Source organism: Eschrichtius robustus, chromosome 6 (genome assembly GCF_028021215.1).
Source record: "Eschrichtius robustus isolate mEscRob2 chromosome 6, mEscRob2.pri, whole genome shotgun sequence".
Taxonomy (NCBI): Eukaryota; Metazoa; Chordata; class Mammalia; order Artiodactyla; family Eschrichtiidae; genus Eschrichtius; species Eschrichtius robustus.
The window spans coordinates 32,265,971-32,283,904 of record NC_090829.1 but is presented as its reverse complement, the minus strand read 5'-3'; the positions used below and the strand labels follow the sequence as shown (position 1 = coordinate 32,283,904).

General features: G+C 38.7%; 1 protein-coding gene across 1 annotated transcript in view; it reads right to left on the bottom strand.

Annotated features, from left to right (window-relative positions):
• MED12L (mediator complex subunit 12L) overlaps positions 1 to 17,934 on the bottom strand; it is a 317,602-nt gene that overhangs the window by 23,769 nt on the left and 275,899 nt on the right. Inside the window, exons 35-38 of the mRNA XM_068545632.1 lie at positions 17,014 to 17,175; positions 14,129 to 14,491; positions 12,243 to 12,399; positions 8,727 to 8,932 (exon numbers count right to left, since the gene is read on the bottom strand). Coding sequence (XP_068401733.1) covers positions 8,727 to 8,932; positions 12,243 to 12,399; positions 14,129 to 14,491; positions 17,014 to 17,175 — 888 coding nt within the window. The remainder of the gene's footprint in view (positions 1 to 8,726; positions 8,933 to 12,242; positions 12,400 to 14,128; positions 14,492 to 17,013; positions 17,176 to 17,934) is intronic.

Genomic DNA, 17,934 nt, shown 5'->3' with positions numbered 1-17,934 from the left:
GAAAAATTGATAGAAAAATTGATTGCTTTCAGAAAAGTCTCCAAACTCTCCTTTGTTGAAAGAACTAACTATTAAAGAAATTGCCTATATGACAGTATTTCATAACTGAAATATTTTCAAAGCTTGTATATGCCATTAAGGATATTTTCACCAATGTATAGAAAACGTTACCCATTAAATTGGCAGTGAAACGAGTTGACTTACATTCACATCTGAGATGTGTGCTCTTTTTTATTCTAATGCTTCTTGGGTTTATGTTGTGGGTTGGCTATCTGATACAGAAACCTATAAGTAATTTAATGCAAAACATGCATTCTTCGCTAGCCCAGGCAAAGCAGTAGAGATGAAGTCTTATGACATGCATGCACAAGACCTATGCTCAAAAAAAAAACACCTTCTCCGTACCGGAAAGAAAATAGAGATGATGCGTTCTGTTGAGAATTTAGGAAGAACCAGTGAGTGGGATGTGATGAGAAGGGCATGTTTCATAACCACAGTTTTCATTATCTTGCATTGGCCTGTGAGTCAGCATGCCATGCGTTCCTCTACTAATGAGGTGAGTTATCGCAGAGAGAAGCGAGAGCTCAGGAATAGATGGGTTCAAAACTGGGACTGAGATGAAGGTACACGAACTGGCCTATGTTCCCAAGCCCAGGCCGTGAACGTCCGCTGGTTTCTATACCATACACGTATATGATGAAAATCATGAGGCAATCAAAGGGGACAACTTTCGGAAATAAATTCCGTTAAAGTGAACGTGGTCAATGCATTCATGACTCTGTGTTACAGTCTCAAACATAAACCAAGTGAGTAACAGTGAAATGAAGACTATAATAATTACCAGCTAGAGGGGAATAACCTGCTTCTCATTCTGATGTTCAAAGAATAATGTCAAGTTTACTTAAAGAAAAAAAAAAAAAAAAAAAAAAGAAAGTAAAAGGAATGACAGACAGCAGGGGTGTTACCATTATGTTGTCAAAGTCTTCCAGAAGGGAGACAGCAGAGTTACAGAAGTCCTACAGAAAGGGGACAGCAAGAAAACGGCAGACAATACAGATAAGATTGTTTAGCCTAATGATGTGGGTAGCCAAAATACACAAGAATTAGTTCATTTTAAAACAATGTTTCAGGGAGTCAAGACTTAAAAACCCAGGCCCTAAGAGTTCATATTAATTTATATGCCAAACAATATCACCATAGGCTGGGACACAGATAAATAATATGGCAATAGTCATATAATGGAATAGCACATCCTGGAGGTTAAACAGGGACATACAAGAAGTAGGGGAGCTATCAGACCCAGATAACTTCCCGAAACTAAGGGATGCTGGCACCTCGGTGTAAGCAAAAGAGCGCCCAAGTCCTTCCCAGCCCAGAGCCGGGGGAGAAGCGCTCAGGACATCTGGGTCACATGAAACACACAAGACATTAAGTGAACAAGTCATATATTATTGGAGGATGTCATTAGATAGCTCCATCCCCAGTAAATGCAAATGAAAACAGAGCATCAGTTTAACCACACATTCAATCAACCAAAATAGACAACAAATATTTACAGTGCCCCTAGTGCTTACATGCTAACAGGGAGTCTGATTTAGAAAAAGGGAACTATATGCTGGGGAAAAATATTCCCGTTTCTCAGGTCAACGATCCCCTTGCTTAATCATCCCTGTGAATGAATTCTAAGTGACACTTAGTCTGAGACATTAAAATTTTTCTATTCACTGAATTTTAGAAATAGAGATGAGGCAAAAAATTCACAACCCTAATTGAAAAAATAAAAGTATTTTACTACACTAAGAACGAGAAATCATAGGAGGAATTTCCCAAGCAAATAATATCTGTTCTCACCATTTTAGGGGTAGGTACATAATTCATTGCATCTATTCATTTGTCTTTATATCCAACTACCACCTTCGTATTAGTGGTTCACTCTCTCAGCCCTCTACCTCTATCTTCTCCCCGTTCATAAACATCAAGCTGTGTACACTATCTACGAGATCACTATAGTTGCACAATCATAATTTCAGCAAACGACAAGGGCGCCTTCCTCATCATTCAAGTAAATAGCGAAATACCAGATATTAAGTAATAAGCAGAGCATCTACTTTCCCAGACATGGTTTCCACCCAAGGAACAAAATGACAGGGCTTAGGACATATTTACTAGCTCAGTGTTTTTTGTCCTCCTAAGTTCATTTTGTCACTGAGATGTAAGAAAATTGTACTCTCTGAGGAAATGCATTAAAGATTCTTGTCAAAACTCAAAATTTGTTTCAACAAGTCTACTTTGTACACCTTTACCAACTAAGAACCAAATTATTTTGAAAATATGCTCAAATTATAGAACCAGGAAAATTACAGAAGGAAAAACTTAAATTGCTGGTAAAGTTATAAAACATGCCTAAACTCACAGGTAATAAGAAAATGCAAGTTAAAATGATGTAACACAACACGATTTCACCTGCTCTGAATGAGGAAATTAAGGTCTGACAATATCAAGGGTTAGTGAGGATGTGGAGGAAAGAAAACGCTCATTTATAACCGATGGGAATCACCACCACTTTGGAAATTAAATCCTCATTTCCACTTCCACATACGTACCCTACAACTCGGCACGTGCAGAAGACACGAACAAAAATGTCTACTGTAGCATGGTTAACAGTAACAAACAATCGGAAATAACTGAAATGGTCATCAACAGAATGGATAAATGTTAATACTCATAACGGAAGAGTATCCAACCAGGACAAGCAAATAAATAAAACCAAGTATAACAAAGTAGATATAATTAAAAATTAGTCAAAATAAAAAAGTTACAAAACAATACAATAATACCTGTGTGAGACTATCATAATGTAAAGTTTCAAATCTGAAAGTAATACTATATAATGTTTATGTCCATGGATGCAAAAATATGTAGTAAAAAATATAAAAGACATTCATAAGGAAGAAAAACATGAAATTCATGATAGTGATTACCTCTTTATCTTTATGAGACAAGGGGCCTCATCCATGTCTGTAAAGTTTTATTTAATAAAAGAATGATCTAGAGCAAATGGGGCCGAACATTATTATTTAATAAAGCTAGGTGGTAAGTACATTAGTGTTTGCTATATTATTGTCTATTCTTGTACGTTTGAAAAACACTGCTAAAGAGTGAGTAGGAGGGAAAGAGCAAAAGGAAAGAAACAGATATTCCAAGGTGATACCATATCCAGAAGGTAGATAAATTACCAGACCAAAAAGGATGGCTGCTCAACTTAAATGAGCTTTATCAATCCAAGAGGCATGCTTTCAGGATGTTACAGAGACACTTTTGCCAAGGTGCTGACAACTCTGGAAGGCTCTGACTCAGTCAGTGTTCTTTCATTAAGTTACTTAATTCCTTTATTTGGATACACAATGATGGCACCTGCTCCATGGTTAGATAACCAAGTGTTCTTACCAGTAACCACCAGCTATAACTGAGCACATCATTTCTGTCTGTCAGAAATCTTCCTCTTTAATATAATGAAAATCCTTATGATTCATTATCTGTAGCCAACGGTCAATTGCTTTCGTCCAAACGTGTCTCAATCAAATTAAGCTAAACGTATCTTTTATCTTTCCCTGGTCTCTCAAAATAAACTGTCTAGCTCTGATTATTACAAAGAACACAAGATGATTTTGTGCATTGAAAGGGAGAAATCAGGATAAAGTGATATCATAAATCAAGGCACAATATTAAGTTCTCTTCCTGTGTCAAAACTTAAGGTTCCCTTCAAAAGCCCCTTCTCTAGAATACTGATAAGGTGGGGGGGGTGGGGGGGGTGGGGGGGGTGGGGGGGGGGGTGGGGAGGGGAAGAAAGTACCTTGTGTCAGAAGAAAAATATTAGATATAAGAAAAAGGTGACTGGAAAACAATTAAAGCAGCATTTGGCATTATTATAACCAACATTCTATATTTTATGATAGTTCTCATGGGATATGTGGAAAATAAAATACTACAGTGATATTTTTAACAGTGAAATTGGAATCAGTCCCCCTAAAGTTTGTACCACAGAATTTAGATGGTAGAAACGTACTGCTCTAAGAAACCAAAATGGCTATTAGGGAAACTAAACAACATTCAACATTCCTTTTTCTTGGTCTCTTCTACTGGTGGCCACTGAACACCAATCATATTAGGGACAATTGATGTAATTATACAAGTAAAGCATTTGATGTGCTTTTATTCTCTTTTTATCCTTAACATATTTAAGAAAATAAAGATCATTTTTATGGGACAGGGATTCCCTCTGAAATAATGCAACCATAAAATAATGCTAATAAAACAGTAACAGTAAGTATAGCAGCTAACATTTTTTGAGCACATACTATAAGCCAGCCACTGTTCTAAGGGCTGTTACAGACGGTAAATCATTAATTTCACAAGAACCCTGTGGAGTAAATGTTGCATTAGCTCCATTTTATAGATCAGCCTCTGAGGCACAGAAAGGTGACAAAATCACTATACTGGGTCCCATTTAAATAAGGGACACTGAGTAAGGAATGGAGGGGGGGAGAATTTCTACTTTCTCGGATGAAGACTATAACTGAGAAAAATGACGACAAGTTTCCTCACCTAACATCTTTGTGCATGTTAATATGCACTAAAGCTATAAGAAAATACACCTGATTATAATAACAGTCACTACATCAAATAATTTGGTTAACAATACCTAACAATATCCATGCTATTTAGCACCTGTTTTCTAGACACTACTGATACATTCCTAAGGAAATGTAAGATGGTTCATAACAGAAAATTCCATGACCAACTGAAGCTGATATTCAGTCTCTGCAGCAGAATTAGAATTACTCTATAATGGTTCTCTAGTTTTCATCACGCACAATCTAAGGCTAGATCTTCCTACACACATCAACTCTGTCCATTACATGTAAAGAGGCTAAGGGGACTCTGCAAGGGTCTGAGACGTATCCAGAATTCAGGAATTTGTGCCCTCTCTGCCCCATCTAGGTTTTCAAAACAACCACAGCAGAGGTTGCTGTTGGGAGAAGTTTCTGGAAGCACTCAGAGAAAGAGGTACGAGATGAGTTTGTGGATAAAAATCAGGTTGCTAAGGATCAAGGCTACTAAGAATCTCCAGGGTTCTGGAAATAGCTGCTCAAAACATGAATTCATTCAATAAACATCTCATAGATTTCTATCCTCTGCTCAGTAGGTGGAAAGATGATACAAAGTATTATAAGACCCAATGCCTGACCTAAGAAGAGGGGGCCAGCCGGGGGTCACTGCACAACCAGCCTGAGAAGCTAGAGTCACATCCAAGGCTTGGAGCAACTGGTCAGTCTTTAAAAGCAGCTGCTACAATTCCAAGATAAGTTTTGAAGGTCAAGTAATGTGAAATTCTCCAACATGGTTGTTACATTTAAGAAAATGGATTCTGTAATCAGAAAATTTGTAGAGTAAGGAGGAAAATGATACCTATTTCATCTTCTCTATAAGAAGCCAAAAACTGAAAGAAAAAAAACCCCACAAGTTTGTATGTAGCTAGTGAGAATCACATTCTGTGTATGCATTTAACCCGAGAAAATGCTATTGCCAAAATCTGAATCAACATTTCTTACTATGAAGGATATGGGTCAGTGCTTACTAGAAAAACAACGAATTGCATCCAGAATCATATATGAAAACACTGTATCAATATCACTTATATTCCATATAATTCTGCCTTTATTCTAGATTTTTAAAGATTACCACGAGGAGAATTGTTTTGGGCCACGATACCATATTTAGCTAGATTCTAGGTATATTCATCCATGATCTACTGGGAGAGAGGAAAGGGGCTAACATTTCCCTCAGAACCTCCTTGGTGCAGGCACTCTAGCAGATGCTTCATACAAATCTCATCTACTCTATGGAGGACCACTCCACCTTGTGACTGCACCACGTATGCATTTCTCTTCCTTTAAAGAATCCTATTTTTCTCAGTTATCCAACCCTTCAAGAATGCTGAGGGGGAAAAAAACATGTCTGCTTCTGAAAGCCCTTCAGAAACTTTAAAGCAAGTTTCAACAGTTAAAGAAAGAACATGGGGGAGAAGGAGAGGTGACTGTTATACAGGCACACGTTGGAGATATTGCGAATTTGGTTCTAGACCACCGCAATAAAGCGAATGTCTCAATAAAGAGAGTCACTTGAAGTTTCTGGTTTCCCAGTGCATATAAAGGCTATGTTTAAATTATACTGTAGTCTACTAAGTGTGCAATAGTATTATGTCTTTTAAAAAGTACATTTTAATTTAAAAAATTACTTCATTGCTAAAAAATGCTAACCATCACCTGAGCCTCCAGTGAGTCATAGTAATAACATCCAAGATCACTGATCACAGATCACCATAATATAATAATAAAAAAGTCTGAAATATTGCAAGTACTACCAAAATGTAACACAGAGACACAAAGTGAGCAAATACTGTTGGAAAAACAGTGCCGAGACTTGCTCAATGCAGGGTTACCACAACCCTTCAATTTGTAAGAAGTGTAATATCTGTGAAGTGCCACAAAGCAAAAGCACAGTAAAACGAGGTATGCCAGTACAATCACTGTTACGAAGCTGAGCTTTTATTACTTGAAGAAAGAACTCCTGACTTCTCAAAAGGAAAAAAAAAAAAAAAAAAAGGAAAGAAAAGAAAAATCCAACATGTGACAGAGTTGCTACAAAAGAATCAGTTAAAAAAAAGAATGCATTATCAGTTAATTCCTATTGGTACAAGCAGTACCACCCTAGATAGTATGATAGAATAGAGTCAGGTATTTTTGAGTGTTGTGAGTAATGGGGTCCTACAGCGACGTTTTAGGTCGTAAGTCTACCTTCTCCAAACATGCAAGGATATTTCTGAATACATGAAGATTATTCTATTGAATCCCCTTAAAAAAATTTTTTTTTTTTTTTGCTTTAGGGGAAATAGCTTGTCATGGCTTGTGTCAGGAAGTGAACTTCTGAGGACAGGTGTTTCACCTATAAATGACACAGTGAGCTCCTGCCCAATTAGAGAAATTCAAAACCGAATCCAGCAGTAATAGTTTGAAAGTGGTCTATTAATAAGTCAAATTGTACCTTGTGATAAAAAGGTAGATAGGAAAAAATAAACATTACTTATTGGAAGGTAAATTTTACTTAGGCTTAAATTACTTTAAAAGGGAACTGAATTCATTCTAGCAGAATAATTATTCGACTTCCAGTAAACTTTTTCTTGATAAGGATTTGAAACAGTGATGTAGCTTATTTTTCATTCATCCCCAAGAAGAGCTAAAATCCCACTGAGGTTTTAAATGACTCCAAACATGCTGCTTATTTATAGAGAAAAACCAAGGCTTCTTAAGTATTTTAATCAAATCTTCATCACTTCTGTGTAAGAAGTAACTTAGGCCCATGTTTCCTGACACCCAGGGAGTCTGAGTGATCAAAAAATCTCTGAGAGGTCAGGGGGAGACAAGCATGTAGTGACTGTTGTTTGCATTCTCACGTGGTTCAAACTAGATTCCTCTCTCCTGTCCTTCTTATAACACAGGTAAAAAAAAATAATAAATTAAGAAAAGGAAAAGAACCATTTTTAAGACTGCATAACTAGCCCTACCACTCCCATCCCCAAAATCACTAAGCGGACTTCATGCAGAAGTGCCATAAGTTGTACAATGGAGATACGGCTAGAAAGTTACTCAAAATACAAAGAATATTTTTAAAAGCGTTAGAATTCCTTGCTAATTTGGAAATCTGCGGTTGTTCTTAGAGCAGGATACAACTGTAGACTGGCTACTTCCTTTGAAGGTCATAAAGTACCTCACTCACAGGGTTGCTGTGAGATCTAAGACAATCAATACATTAAAGTTCTCGGAAGTGTTTTGGCAAAAAGTAAGCGCTCTCATCGTGTTAGCGGCTATCATCAGCATCACCATAGTGCGACTGTTCTAAGAAAAACTGGAAAACACAAAAAGTATACAGAAACTGGAAGAAAAAGTCACATTCTCACCTCCCTCTTTTTACTTTAACATATTTGTACAGATTGGTGGGTTATTTATGAGTCTATACTAAGTTTCGTGTGACTTCCACCAATGTTAAACAATCACTATCATTTTAAAATTTATAGAAAATCCGGTTATCGGGCATAAAAATAGAAATAATATAAATCAAGAGTTAAAGATATCCATATACTGACTGTCACTTGTAGTGTATTCTTTGCCTACTGTAGGTCTTGTGAAGTATATACTAAAAACAGAGTCTGTGCAGTACAGGGCACTGTAGGAGAAAACCTAGGAAACATCAGGGCTTCAGAGCTACAACCTCAAAGTAATACATCAAATAATAATACGTGAAAGTAGAGCTAAAAGGAGTACGGAATATGGTGATAATTATAATAGGGAATGAGTGCTCAGAGCAGGTCACTTCAAGGATAAAGGTCCTGCAGCTTCTAAGTGACTAGAAAATCATTACCTCTTCTTTTTGTTTTAAGGCATACTTTTAAAGAACCTAAGACATTTCAAGTTCTTATTTGATCCGTGATAACAGTAAACTACAAGGGGGGGAGAAGTATGTATCAACCTGTGCAAGAGAGATACACGTGGCACTCGCGCAGGTAAACAGGGATGCACGTGCAGCCAGAATCTGTCACATCCCCACTCTCATCCCTAGCTAGAGGAACTAACGAAACGTGGCGGAGGACACTGCTGATCTGGACAAACCTGTTGGAAAGGCCGCGTCTGGGCTTGCCTGAGAAGCCGCTGTTGCTGCTGCAGAAGCTTCATCTGTATCAACTGCTGCTGCGACGTGATGGCGTGAAGGGAGGACGGCTGCATCACGGACCCCGAGCGCCGCTGCAGCATGTTGGACAGAGCTTGCTTGGTGTTGGTGGGGACAAAGGAGCCCGCGGGGTCCAACCTGGAGCCACCTACAAAAGCAACCAGAAGCAAGCGCTTTCTGCGCATGTTAATGCAACAGGTCTTCCTTATTTTATTAAAACACAGAAGTCTCACCTCCTGAGCCTCACTTGAGGAGCTTAATGGGAAGTAGGGCACTGCCCCACCCTCTACAAATATCAAAGATCCCTAAGAGTTGCACAAATTCCAAACGATGGGGAGGGTGACGTCCAGTGAATGATAATATTTGAATGACTTCACAGAGGGCCCACTCTGGTTGGTGAAGTGAAACGCCCGAGATGCACAGTCACTGGCACAATTTCAGAATCATGTGGGTTTTAAATTACGCGAGGCGCCCCGGGGACACGTTACTTGCACAAAATGTATGGCCTTCGTGGGGTATTTTGTCAAGTGTGCTAAGCCAGGCATGGAGACCCTTTTGTAATTTTAAACCCTTTTGAAGTTCATGGTATTTTAAGCTTCTTTACCACAGCAAAATAAAAATGCCTGTTTTTCGGTGGAGAAAGCATGACAATACTTTAAAAACCTGAAATGCTCGGAAACTGCAAATACCGTGATTCTAAAGACAAAACACATCTTTTTTGAAGGGTAGAAGTCAAATAAATAAGAAACATTAATTATAGCTTAAAAAAGCAAATGAAAACCTTAACATATTTGCATATATAATCTGCCAAATGCCTTGAAGAGGAAAAAAAAAATTTCAACATTTACTGGCTTCAGGTAGGTGCCAATCCTTCACTCACCAGATAGTTTATATTCTTTAATGTATGTGAATAAGAAAACTTCTATATAAATACCTTACAAATGTTACATTTCTTCTTTAAACCAAGTTGTATGATGGAAACAAACATTTCAACACTGATCACTGGAAAAACCCACATTCTTTTTAAGACTCAGCGTCACAATAGCAATATGATTTATGAAGTCATTCAGCAGCATTTGAAGAACATTTGGAAAAAAGTGGGGAGGTCAATTTGAGTAACATGACAAGGTAACTTTTGTTGAAGCAAGAATTGGAAATATACTAATACAACTTTATTGACTCATTTTATAAGTAAGGGACATTCTTTTTAAAGATTAGACTATGATCTACTTTCTTCTCATTTTCCTCACTTTTCTATAATCTTATACCCCTGCGTCAGCTAAAGAAATAAGATATAATAAATACGCTGAAGCCCTCTGTATAGTCTTACCTAATTAATTTTCTCCCCATCTCTCACCAAATGCTCTTTATTATTCACATGCATTTCCTTATAACTTTACCATCCTGGAGTGTATACATGAGAAAGAGATTGCTAAAGATGTGTGTGTGTGTGTGGGGGGGGGGGGGGGGGGAAGGGCACTGTTTTGCATTTTTAAGAATGTACGAATGCAAGCAGATACATACTCTTCCTCAACTCCATAGGATTTAAAACTTTATGAAAATCTATTAATTCACACATGGAAAATCCTCATAATTAACTGTTCTCTTCAATTCTTTTTCTTACATGTCGTGATACCTAAGACTTACCTAATACCTAAAGTTCCTCAACTTATAAACACCTTTGATAGTATTCTAGGGGGGGAAAGGGTATGTGCCTTTTAAAATACTTAGTCTTCAATTTATAGACAGTCCTTGTGTTTGATTTCAATATCTAAAAAGTTTAAAAATGCTTAAATCCACAAGGACTTTGGAATTAAAGAGAGAAAGTCAAAAGAGAGGATGAGCGTTTATTATTTTCCACATTTACCACTGCCTAGTTTGTTTTTTTCTTTTGTCGTCTACATTCTATTCACTCAATAACCTATTTTTAAAGACCCCACTACAAGCCAGACGCCTCTCTAAGTTCTGGGCATACTATAGGGAGCCATCAGAAAAAATACCTGCCCTCATGGAGCTTACCTTCTGGAGAAGGCAGATAATAAACCAGGAAGTAAGTAAAATATAGATGGAGTCTATAAACAAGTGCCAATGCTAGAAAGAAACTGAAGGAAGAGGTGGGGAACAGAGGGGGCGGGGAAAGGGTGTGGTTTACAGTTTAAAACAGGGTGGTCAGTGCACGCCTCGACCCAAAGGAAGCAGGCAGTGAGCAGCCAGATATCCGAGGGAGTGCACTCCAGGCAGGGGCCAGCATGTGCAAAAGCCCTGAGGTGGGATATGTTAAGATCACTTACTGAACCTGTCTGTTGTGTCAGGCTATCTTCTAAATGCTATATTTTTAAAAACTCACTTTAAATTCTATATGTGTGTTCATCTGTGTATGTAATATGAAACTTATTTCATCCTTCAAAGAAAGAATGAGCATTTTCATCCATTTTGCTTACTGCAATACCCTAACAACTAAAACTGGGCCTGGCACATGATGAATGAAGCTCAGTACATTTTGTTGAATGGATAATTGAATCACCCACACTATGAAGGTATATGTTAGCATATCCACTTTACAGATGATCAGACTGAGGCACAGAGAAGCTAAGACATGGCGGAGATGATACAGTGAGAGGGTGGCAGAGCCAGAGTTGAAGCAGAACTGTAAGTCCCAGGCCAGCTCTCTTAACCACTGATTTAGAGGACAAACTATGGATTCTCCCCTACTGTAAGCCAAGAATCAAAATGTCATACTCCAATTACAATAAAAATCACAATATAATACAGAACACAATAAGGAAAAATTATTATTTGTTAGAATGTCACATCCTAACAAAATGCAGGTTGACATCTCAAAATAAACTGTTTCGCAGAAACAGGCAAACTTTCATTTAGAAAAATAAAATTAAATTCATTTCTAATTAAGAGACTTTTTTATTCAGAAAATCTTCATTCTAGATATAAAATCTACTTGGGCTTGAATCAAAGCAATACTAACATTTACTGTGAATATGGTATGATTTCTTACTGATATCTATTTGCTGTACCAGATTTCTGAGATCCTTCATGGTATACACAATTTAAAAGTTATAACATGAGGAAACAATAAAAGACACTACAATAGTGTCTAATCTTTCAAAATGCTGATAAGAATTATATCTGATAAAAGCACACGCAAATTTCACAACACAAAACTTTATCAGCTTTACATCTTATAGCTGAGATGTGCATCAGCGGCCAATTTCCTTCTGACATTGGATGAAAATTCCAAAAGCAGCACATAAACTAGTCACTGAAACTGAAATTTTAGAAGAAGGAAAAAACGTCTTGAGTGGAGGGAATTACAGACATGTCCACTGAGCGCTCACTTCTGAAAATGTGCAAGTTGTGTGGAGGTTTCAGTTTAAAAGCAAAGAGAACGCCAAGCTATTTCTCACCTCGGAGTCGCCTGACTACGCCCCGCCTTCACGTACCTGGAGTGAGAGCTTGGCTCTGAAGGAAAAGGCCGGGCTGCTGGGGCTGACCCATGAGGTTGTAGCCCCACAAGGTGGACTGCGGGTGATGCATCATCTGGGAGGAGACGGGTGAGTAGTTGGGAGGCACTCGGTACATGTTGCTCTGTGGATACTCCTTCAACACAGGGTTAAAGAAAAAAAAAAAAGTGACTTAACTCCACACGCCACAAAGATAATTAACGCAAATTCCTCCTATCACATTATTTGAGAGAGCTCCTATCCCAGCAGTCAGCATATTCCCTGCAAAACACTCATTTAAATTAAAACTCTTCCTTGACTTAAAACGTACTTGGCCACAGTAGGGGAAGATGGAAAAGGATCTTTTCTGCACTCTGTGTTTAAAATACTAACAGCACATTTAGAACACTAGTATTGACCATCACCCACAGCCGAGAAAGCGTCTTTAGTGGCTGAATCTCCCTCTCATTGCATCTTACAAAGGCTTTCCTGATACCTTGTACCTGGATGAGAATTAGCCAGAAAGGCCCACAGTACTTCAGAACCAGTCTCCAGCCTAGACAGTGTCTTAGTTCCAACTTTCAATACAGCACTCTAAAGAAGCAGACTCCCCTTCCATCTTGTCCCCTTCCGCCCCTCACCACACTTCTTGCCCAGGGCTTTCTCTTCCTTAGAGCAACTGCGAAGCCTCTAAGGATCACACCTGAATGTCCCAATTCCTCCTTCTCTAGCCCTGAAGGATGAAGGAAAAATGAAAGTTCAGTTCCCTGCAATATACCCGATTGAGAAGAGGCAGCTTCAGGAAAAGTATGGGAGAAAGGGACATGACCAGGATGCACTTGGGGAATGAGATGAGTCTGAGGTCTCTTAAAGCATCTGAAAAGAACAGAAATCCATCCACGTGGATAGACAGGCTAGGAGACCCAGACTCGGGGGAGTGGCAGTCTGAACCTTATTAAAACAGTCTGGACCTTTTTCAAAACAGAGGGATATTGGTAGGAAGGCTACACGAGAAGAGGGCACTGACATTCAAGTGGTATCCAAAAGCGATGGTGGTCATTTCTAGAATAATATTAATCACCAAGCTATCAGCTAGGAAAGAATGTTTTGGTTTTGACACAGGTGAACAATAATTAGTCATGATGACTGAACAACTAATTGTGAATATTTCTTCCACTGGACAATAAGAACGCTCTCGAATTTTATAGAAAAATGTCACAAATTCCCTCTCAAATATTTTCAGGTGAGTTTAAATGGAAAGCTATTTTACGTGTTAATTCTATAAAATTATTTCTAAATTACCATCTCATAGATTTCTGTTTTTTTTCAGAAAAGGTTGCTCTAGGTAGGGAAGGCTAACAGGGAAACAAGAAGTAAAAGTGTTTTAAATTATGTTTATTTCTTATAAAGTCTGAAAATATGGTAAAGAAGCAGAATATAAAGGAGAGTAAGATGGAATGGTAAACTACGAAATCTCAGAATCATCCTATTAGATATATTAGATGGGGTTTTATCTAGGGAAAACAAAGAGTGTTCTATGCTAATTTACTACAGATATCAACTGCCCAAAATACAAAAAATATTTTAGACGCCTCCTAATAAAAATATTTTATATTTGAGATTTTATAGGTCAAAAAATTCAAGTTTCAAATTTGAGAAACTGTGAGACAGTGAAATATTAATATTATTCACGATTGAAGCCTAAAATTAAACAAAGTTATGGAAAGTAGAGGAGGTTCTGTTGATAACATCTGAGCCGCCAGGACAGCTTACAAATAGGCTTATACCGCGCTTAGGAATGTTTCTTAGGGATATAATTCAGGGACTAGTCAATCTTCTATGAGATGCTAACGCGCCCAAGACCTCTCTCTACTTCCCGTACTCACATCAACTCTCGAGCTGGATTTCGTCTTGCGCTTCCTTCCCTTTGTCTTCTTCTCTTCATCTGTTGTGGTTTTTCCTTGATCTGACAGCTCAGCTGATTTCCTCTCCGGTTCCTGAGAGATGGGAGATGTAGGCTCTTCCTCTTCCTCCTCAGGGGGCAGGGGCAGCGGCTCGAGGTAGTAACTTCGGGGCTTGGGCATGGGGTGTGTGTGATACAGCAGGAGGTGATGTTGTTCCTCGTACTTGATCACCTTCCGGTCTACTCGGACAGTCCCGAACCAGGCCCAGGACAGAGGAGCTGGGTTCTTCTGACCCTCAAACAAATCCCATGGGGACACCTTTTGCTTCGTGGACACCTGGAGACCCTGTGGCGAAATAATGCGCTATGACCACATGCTCAGATCTTTGCCTGATTCGGAGGCCAGGCTTGCTTAGGACATGGATTCAGAGCACATTCTGCCTCGTGGGGGCCTTAGAGAACTCTAGCACACGGCAGACGGGCTAAGTGATGAGTCCGGGCTGACGCTAGATCACTCAGAGCAGCGGCTACAATCCAGACCTTTAACTCCAGTTCTACGGTCCTTTATACCACACTGTTCAGGCTCTGACACCAGACAGTACAGTATATTTTACTGTAAGTGGCATTTTTTTCCATGTAGGTTTTTTTTTTTAGCAAAAAACAAAAAAAAAATTTCTAAAAAACACTGCAAAGTTGATCTTACTATACTGAACTGTAAACCTTTGGAATCTATTGTTTTTTTTTTTTTAAAGATTTATTGACTTATTGATCGATTGATTGATTGCTATGTTGGGTCTTCGTTTCTGTGCGAGGGCTTTCTCTAGTTGCGGCAAGCAGGGGGCCACTCTTCATCGCGGTGCGCGGGCCTCTCACTGTCGCGGCCTCTCCTGTTGCGGAGCACAGGCTCCAGACGCGCAGGTTCCGTAATTGTGGCTCACGGGCCCAGTTGCTCCGCGGCATGTGGGATCTTCCCAGACCAGGGCTCGAACCCGTGTCCCCTGCGTTGGCAGGCAGATTCTCAACCACTGCGCCACCAGGGAAGCCCAATCTATTGTTTTTAAGATAAAACAAAACTTAGGAGTCAAGTTATAGTCAACCTCTAATTGGGTTGGACTTGATTCAATACAGGCACCTTTCAGGTACTTACTTGGGCAGTCTCTGAATAGTTAAGTAATATTATTACAGAATTAACTTGTACCAACAGGTACAAATAAAGACCTTCAATTCAAGCTTATCTCTACTGAGTGTAGAAGAAGAAATGTTATTCTGTTTCTGAAAAAAAAAATTTCTTATTTTTAACATTAATTGGCACTGACCCTTGGTCCTTTCCCGGACACACCAATCTGAAAAAATTTTTCTTCCAAGTGACCCCAAAAATAACTGCTCAAGTTACTTTGAATAACTTATGAATGCTCCTATTCCTAAACTACACAGACTCTTCCACGGTGGCTTCATCCAAAACCAAGGCTCACTTACCATCTGTATTTTGACTGTTTCCTAATATCTGTCTTGACATTAGACCTCTTTCCTGGGTGCCAAGACCATGTATCCAAATGTATCACCACTGGAGAGCCCACCAGCACTGCAAGCTCAACTTGCCCCTGACTCTAGCCTTGCCTCTCTCCACAACCGTGCGGGTACCAGCACTCAGGGTGCTCTGATTCACTGCAGCGCTGCATTTTGCCTACAAGCTACAGTCTCTCATGCCTTTGCATAAACACTTCCCTGTGCCTGTACCACACTCTGCCTTAACTCCTGGCTAACTCTTAATCCTCCAAAATGATTCAAGTGTCAATTTTCCTAAGGATCCTGTTCTGACTACCTACCCCACATCTGAATGTGATGGCTCCTTCTCAGCCTCCCCGAGCACTCCGTACCATGACACACAAATCTCACCACACTGTAATCATCTACTTCCTCTTAAGGGTAGGAACTTTGTCTTTCATCCCTGTGATCTCAGAAATCCGTGGCTGCTCAATGTTCATTGAAAGAGTAACTGACCACTCTTGGGTTTCCCTGGTGGCGCAGTGGTTGAGAGTCTGCCTGCCAATGCAGGGGACACGGGTTCGAGCCCTGGTCTGGGAAGATCCCACATGCCGCGGAGCAACTGGGCCCGTGAGCCACAACTACTGAGCCTGCGCGTCTGGAGCCTGTGCTCCGCAACAAGAGAGGCCGCAACGGTGAGAGGCCCGTGCACCACGATGAAGAGTGGCCCCCGCTCGCCGCAACTAGAGGAAGCCCTCGCACAGAAACGAAGACCCAACACAGACAAAAAATAAATAAAATAAATAAATAATAAAGGTGCTAATAATTTAAAAAATTTTAAAAAATTAAAAATAAAAAAAGAGTAACTGACCACTCTTCTCATATTTTAGAGAACCATGTTTAATATCTTATATAAATCAAGTGTTCATTAAATATTGTTCAGTTGATAAGGAAATAAAGTGCCATCACTTTAAAAAAAATGTGTTTACTCAAAACAGCTTACTACATGAAGACTTTTACCAATAAAAACTTTCTCATCTATTAAACGTATTCTGTTTCCAATTCTGCAGTAAAAATCAAACCTGATCTTTGTTTTTTTTTTGTTGTTGTTGTTTTTACATTAAGGTTTTACTTACTTTTCCCTTGGTGGGCTTCAGAAATTCACTTAAATTCAGGAACAGTTTTAAATGAAGATCTTCAAAGATCATTATCTGTATGATAATGCCAATAACCGTTGCATTTAAATGACAAGGATATGTTTTAAAAAATCAAGAAACAATAAAGTTAAGATGTTTTACATGCCCTATAGGAAGACAAGAAAATGCATTTTGTCTCTGTAAGTTCATTCATTTTTATATATAAGAAACAAACATTTACTCTTGCCTGTTTTTTGTCTATAGAGTCGAATCCAGCAATTTTGTTTCCTTTTGTGTCAATCAAGGAGCCCATAGGTTCACAAGTGATGACATCACATGTCTGTTTTGGCAAAGGTAGCAACTGTCGAACTTTGTCAATACTTTCTGACCGCTTGTCTCCCAGCTCCTTCTAAAAAAAAAGAGAGAGAGAAGTAAGACAGAAATTACGATAAAGGCAAAAGTTAACTAGAAGGAAGTTCCATTTCCTTTTTTATAGCTGGAATGTTCTTTAACCTTGAAGACGTTCTATGGGGCAGCTTTCATTGAGAGTGGTATGTTTCATTTCTTCTATTTAAGTAGAAAATAGAACACATATAAAGACACCCTTGTTACACAACAAACATCAGCGGGCTGAAATGACAAAAATCCAGAGTAGTATTTGCAACCAGAGGCAGGAGCTGCAGCACGGAACACGTTCCCCAATCCAGGGTCAGACCGCAAGGTAACCATGGGTTATTTTATTAGTAAGGTCATCAGGTATGTTAATTTTTTTTCCTGCATTGTTTGTTTACAGTTTATTTCAAAGACTGTGTTAGTGGCTAGTCAAATGAATCGAATTTAGAAATATCAATGCAAATGTTTATTTTTCAACTGCATGTTGCCAGTCGAAGGCCAAATTATCCTAAATCTAATGTTGGCATTTTGGTTACACATTTGCTAAGGGATCTCTAAAGTTCCTTAAGAAATTAAATGTTTTATGAATATAATTATTTTAAGAAAAATCTCCAAGTTATATGTACTTATAACTTTTGGGTACTGGGAAGCTGAGGTAAAGCAAACAGCAAAATAATCACATTACATTAAGTTGAATGCAATAAATAATATCTAATTTAAGGAGTAATAAGATAACATGCACTAAATAACAAATCCATAAACAATGAGAACTCAC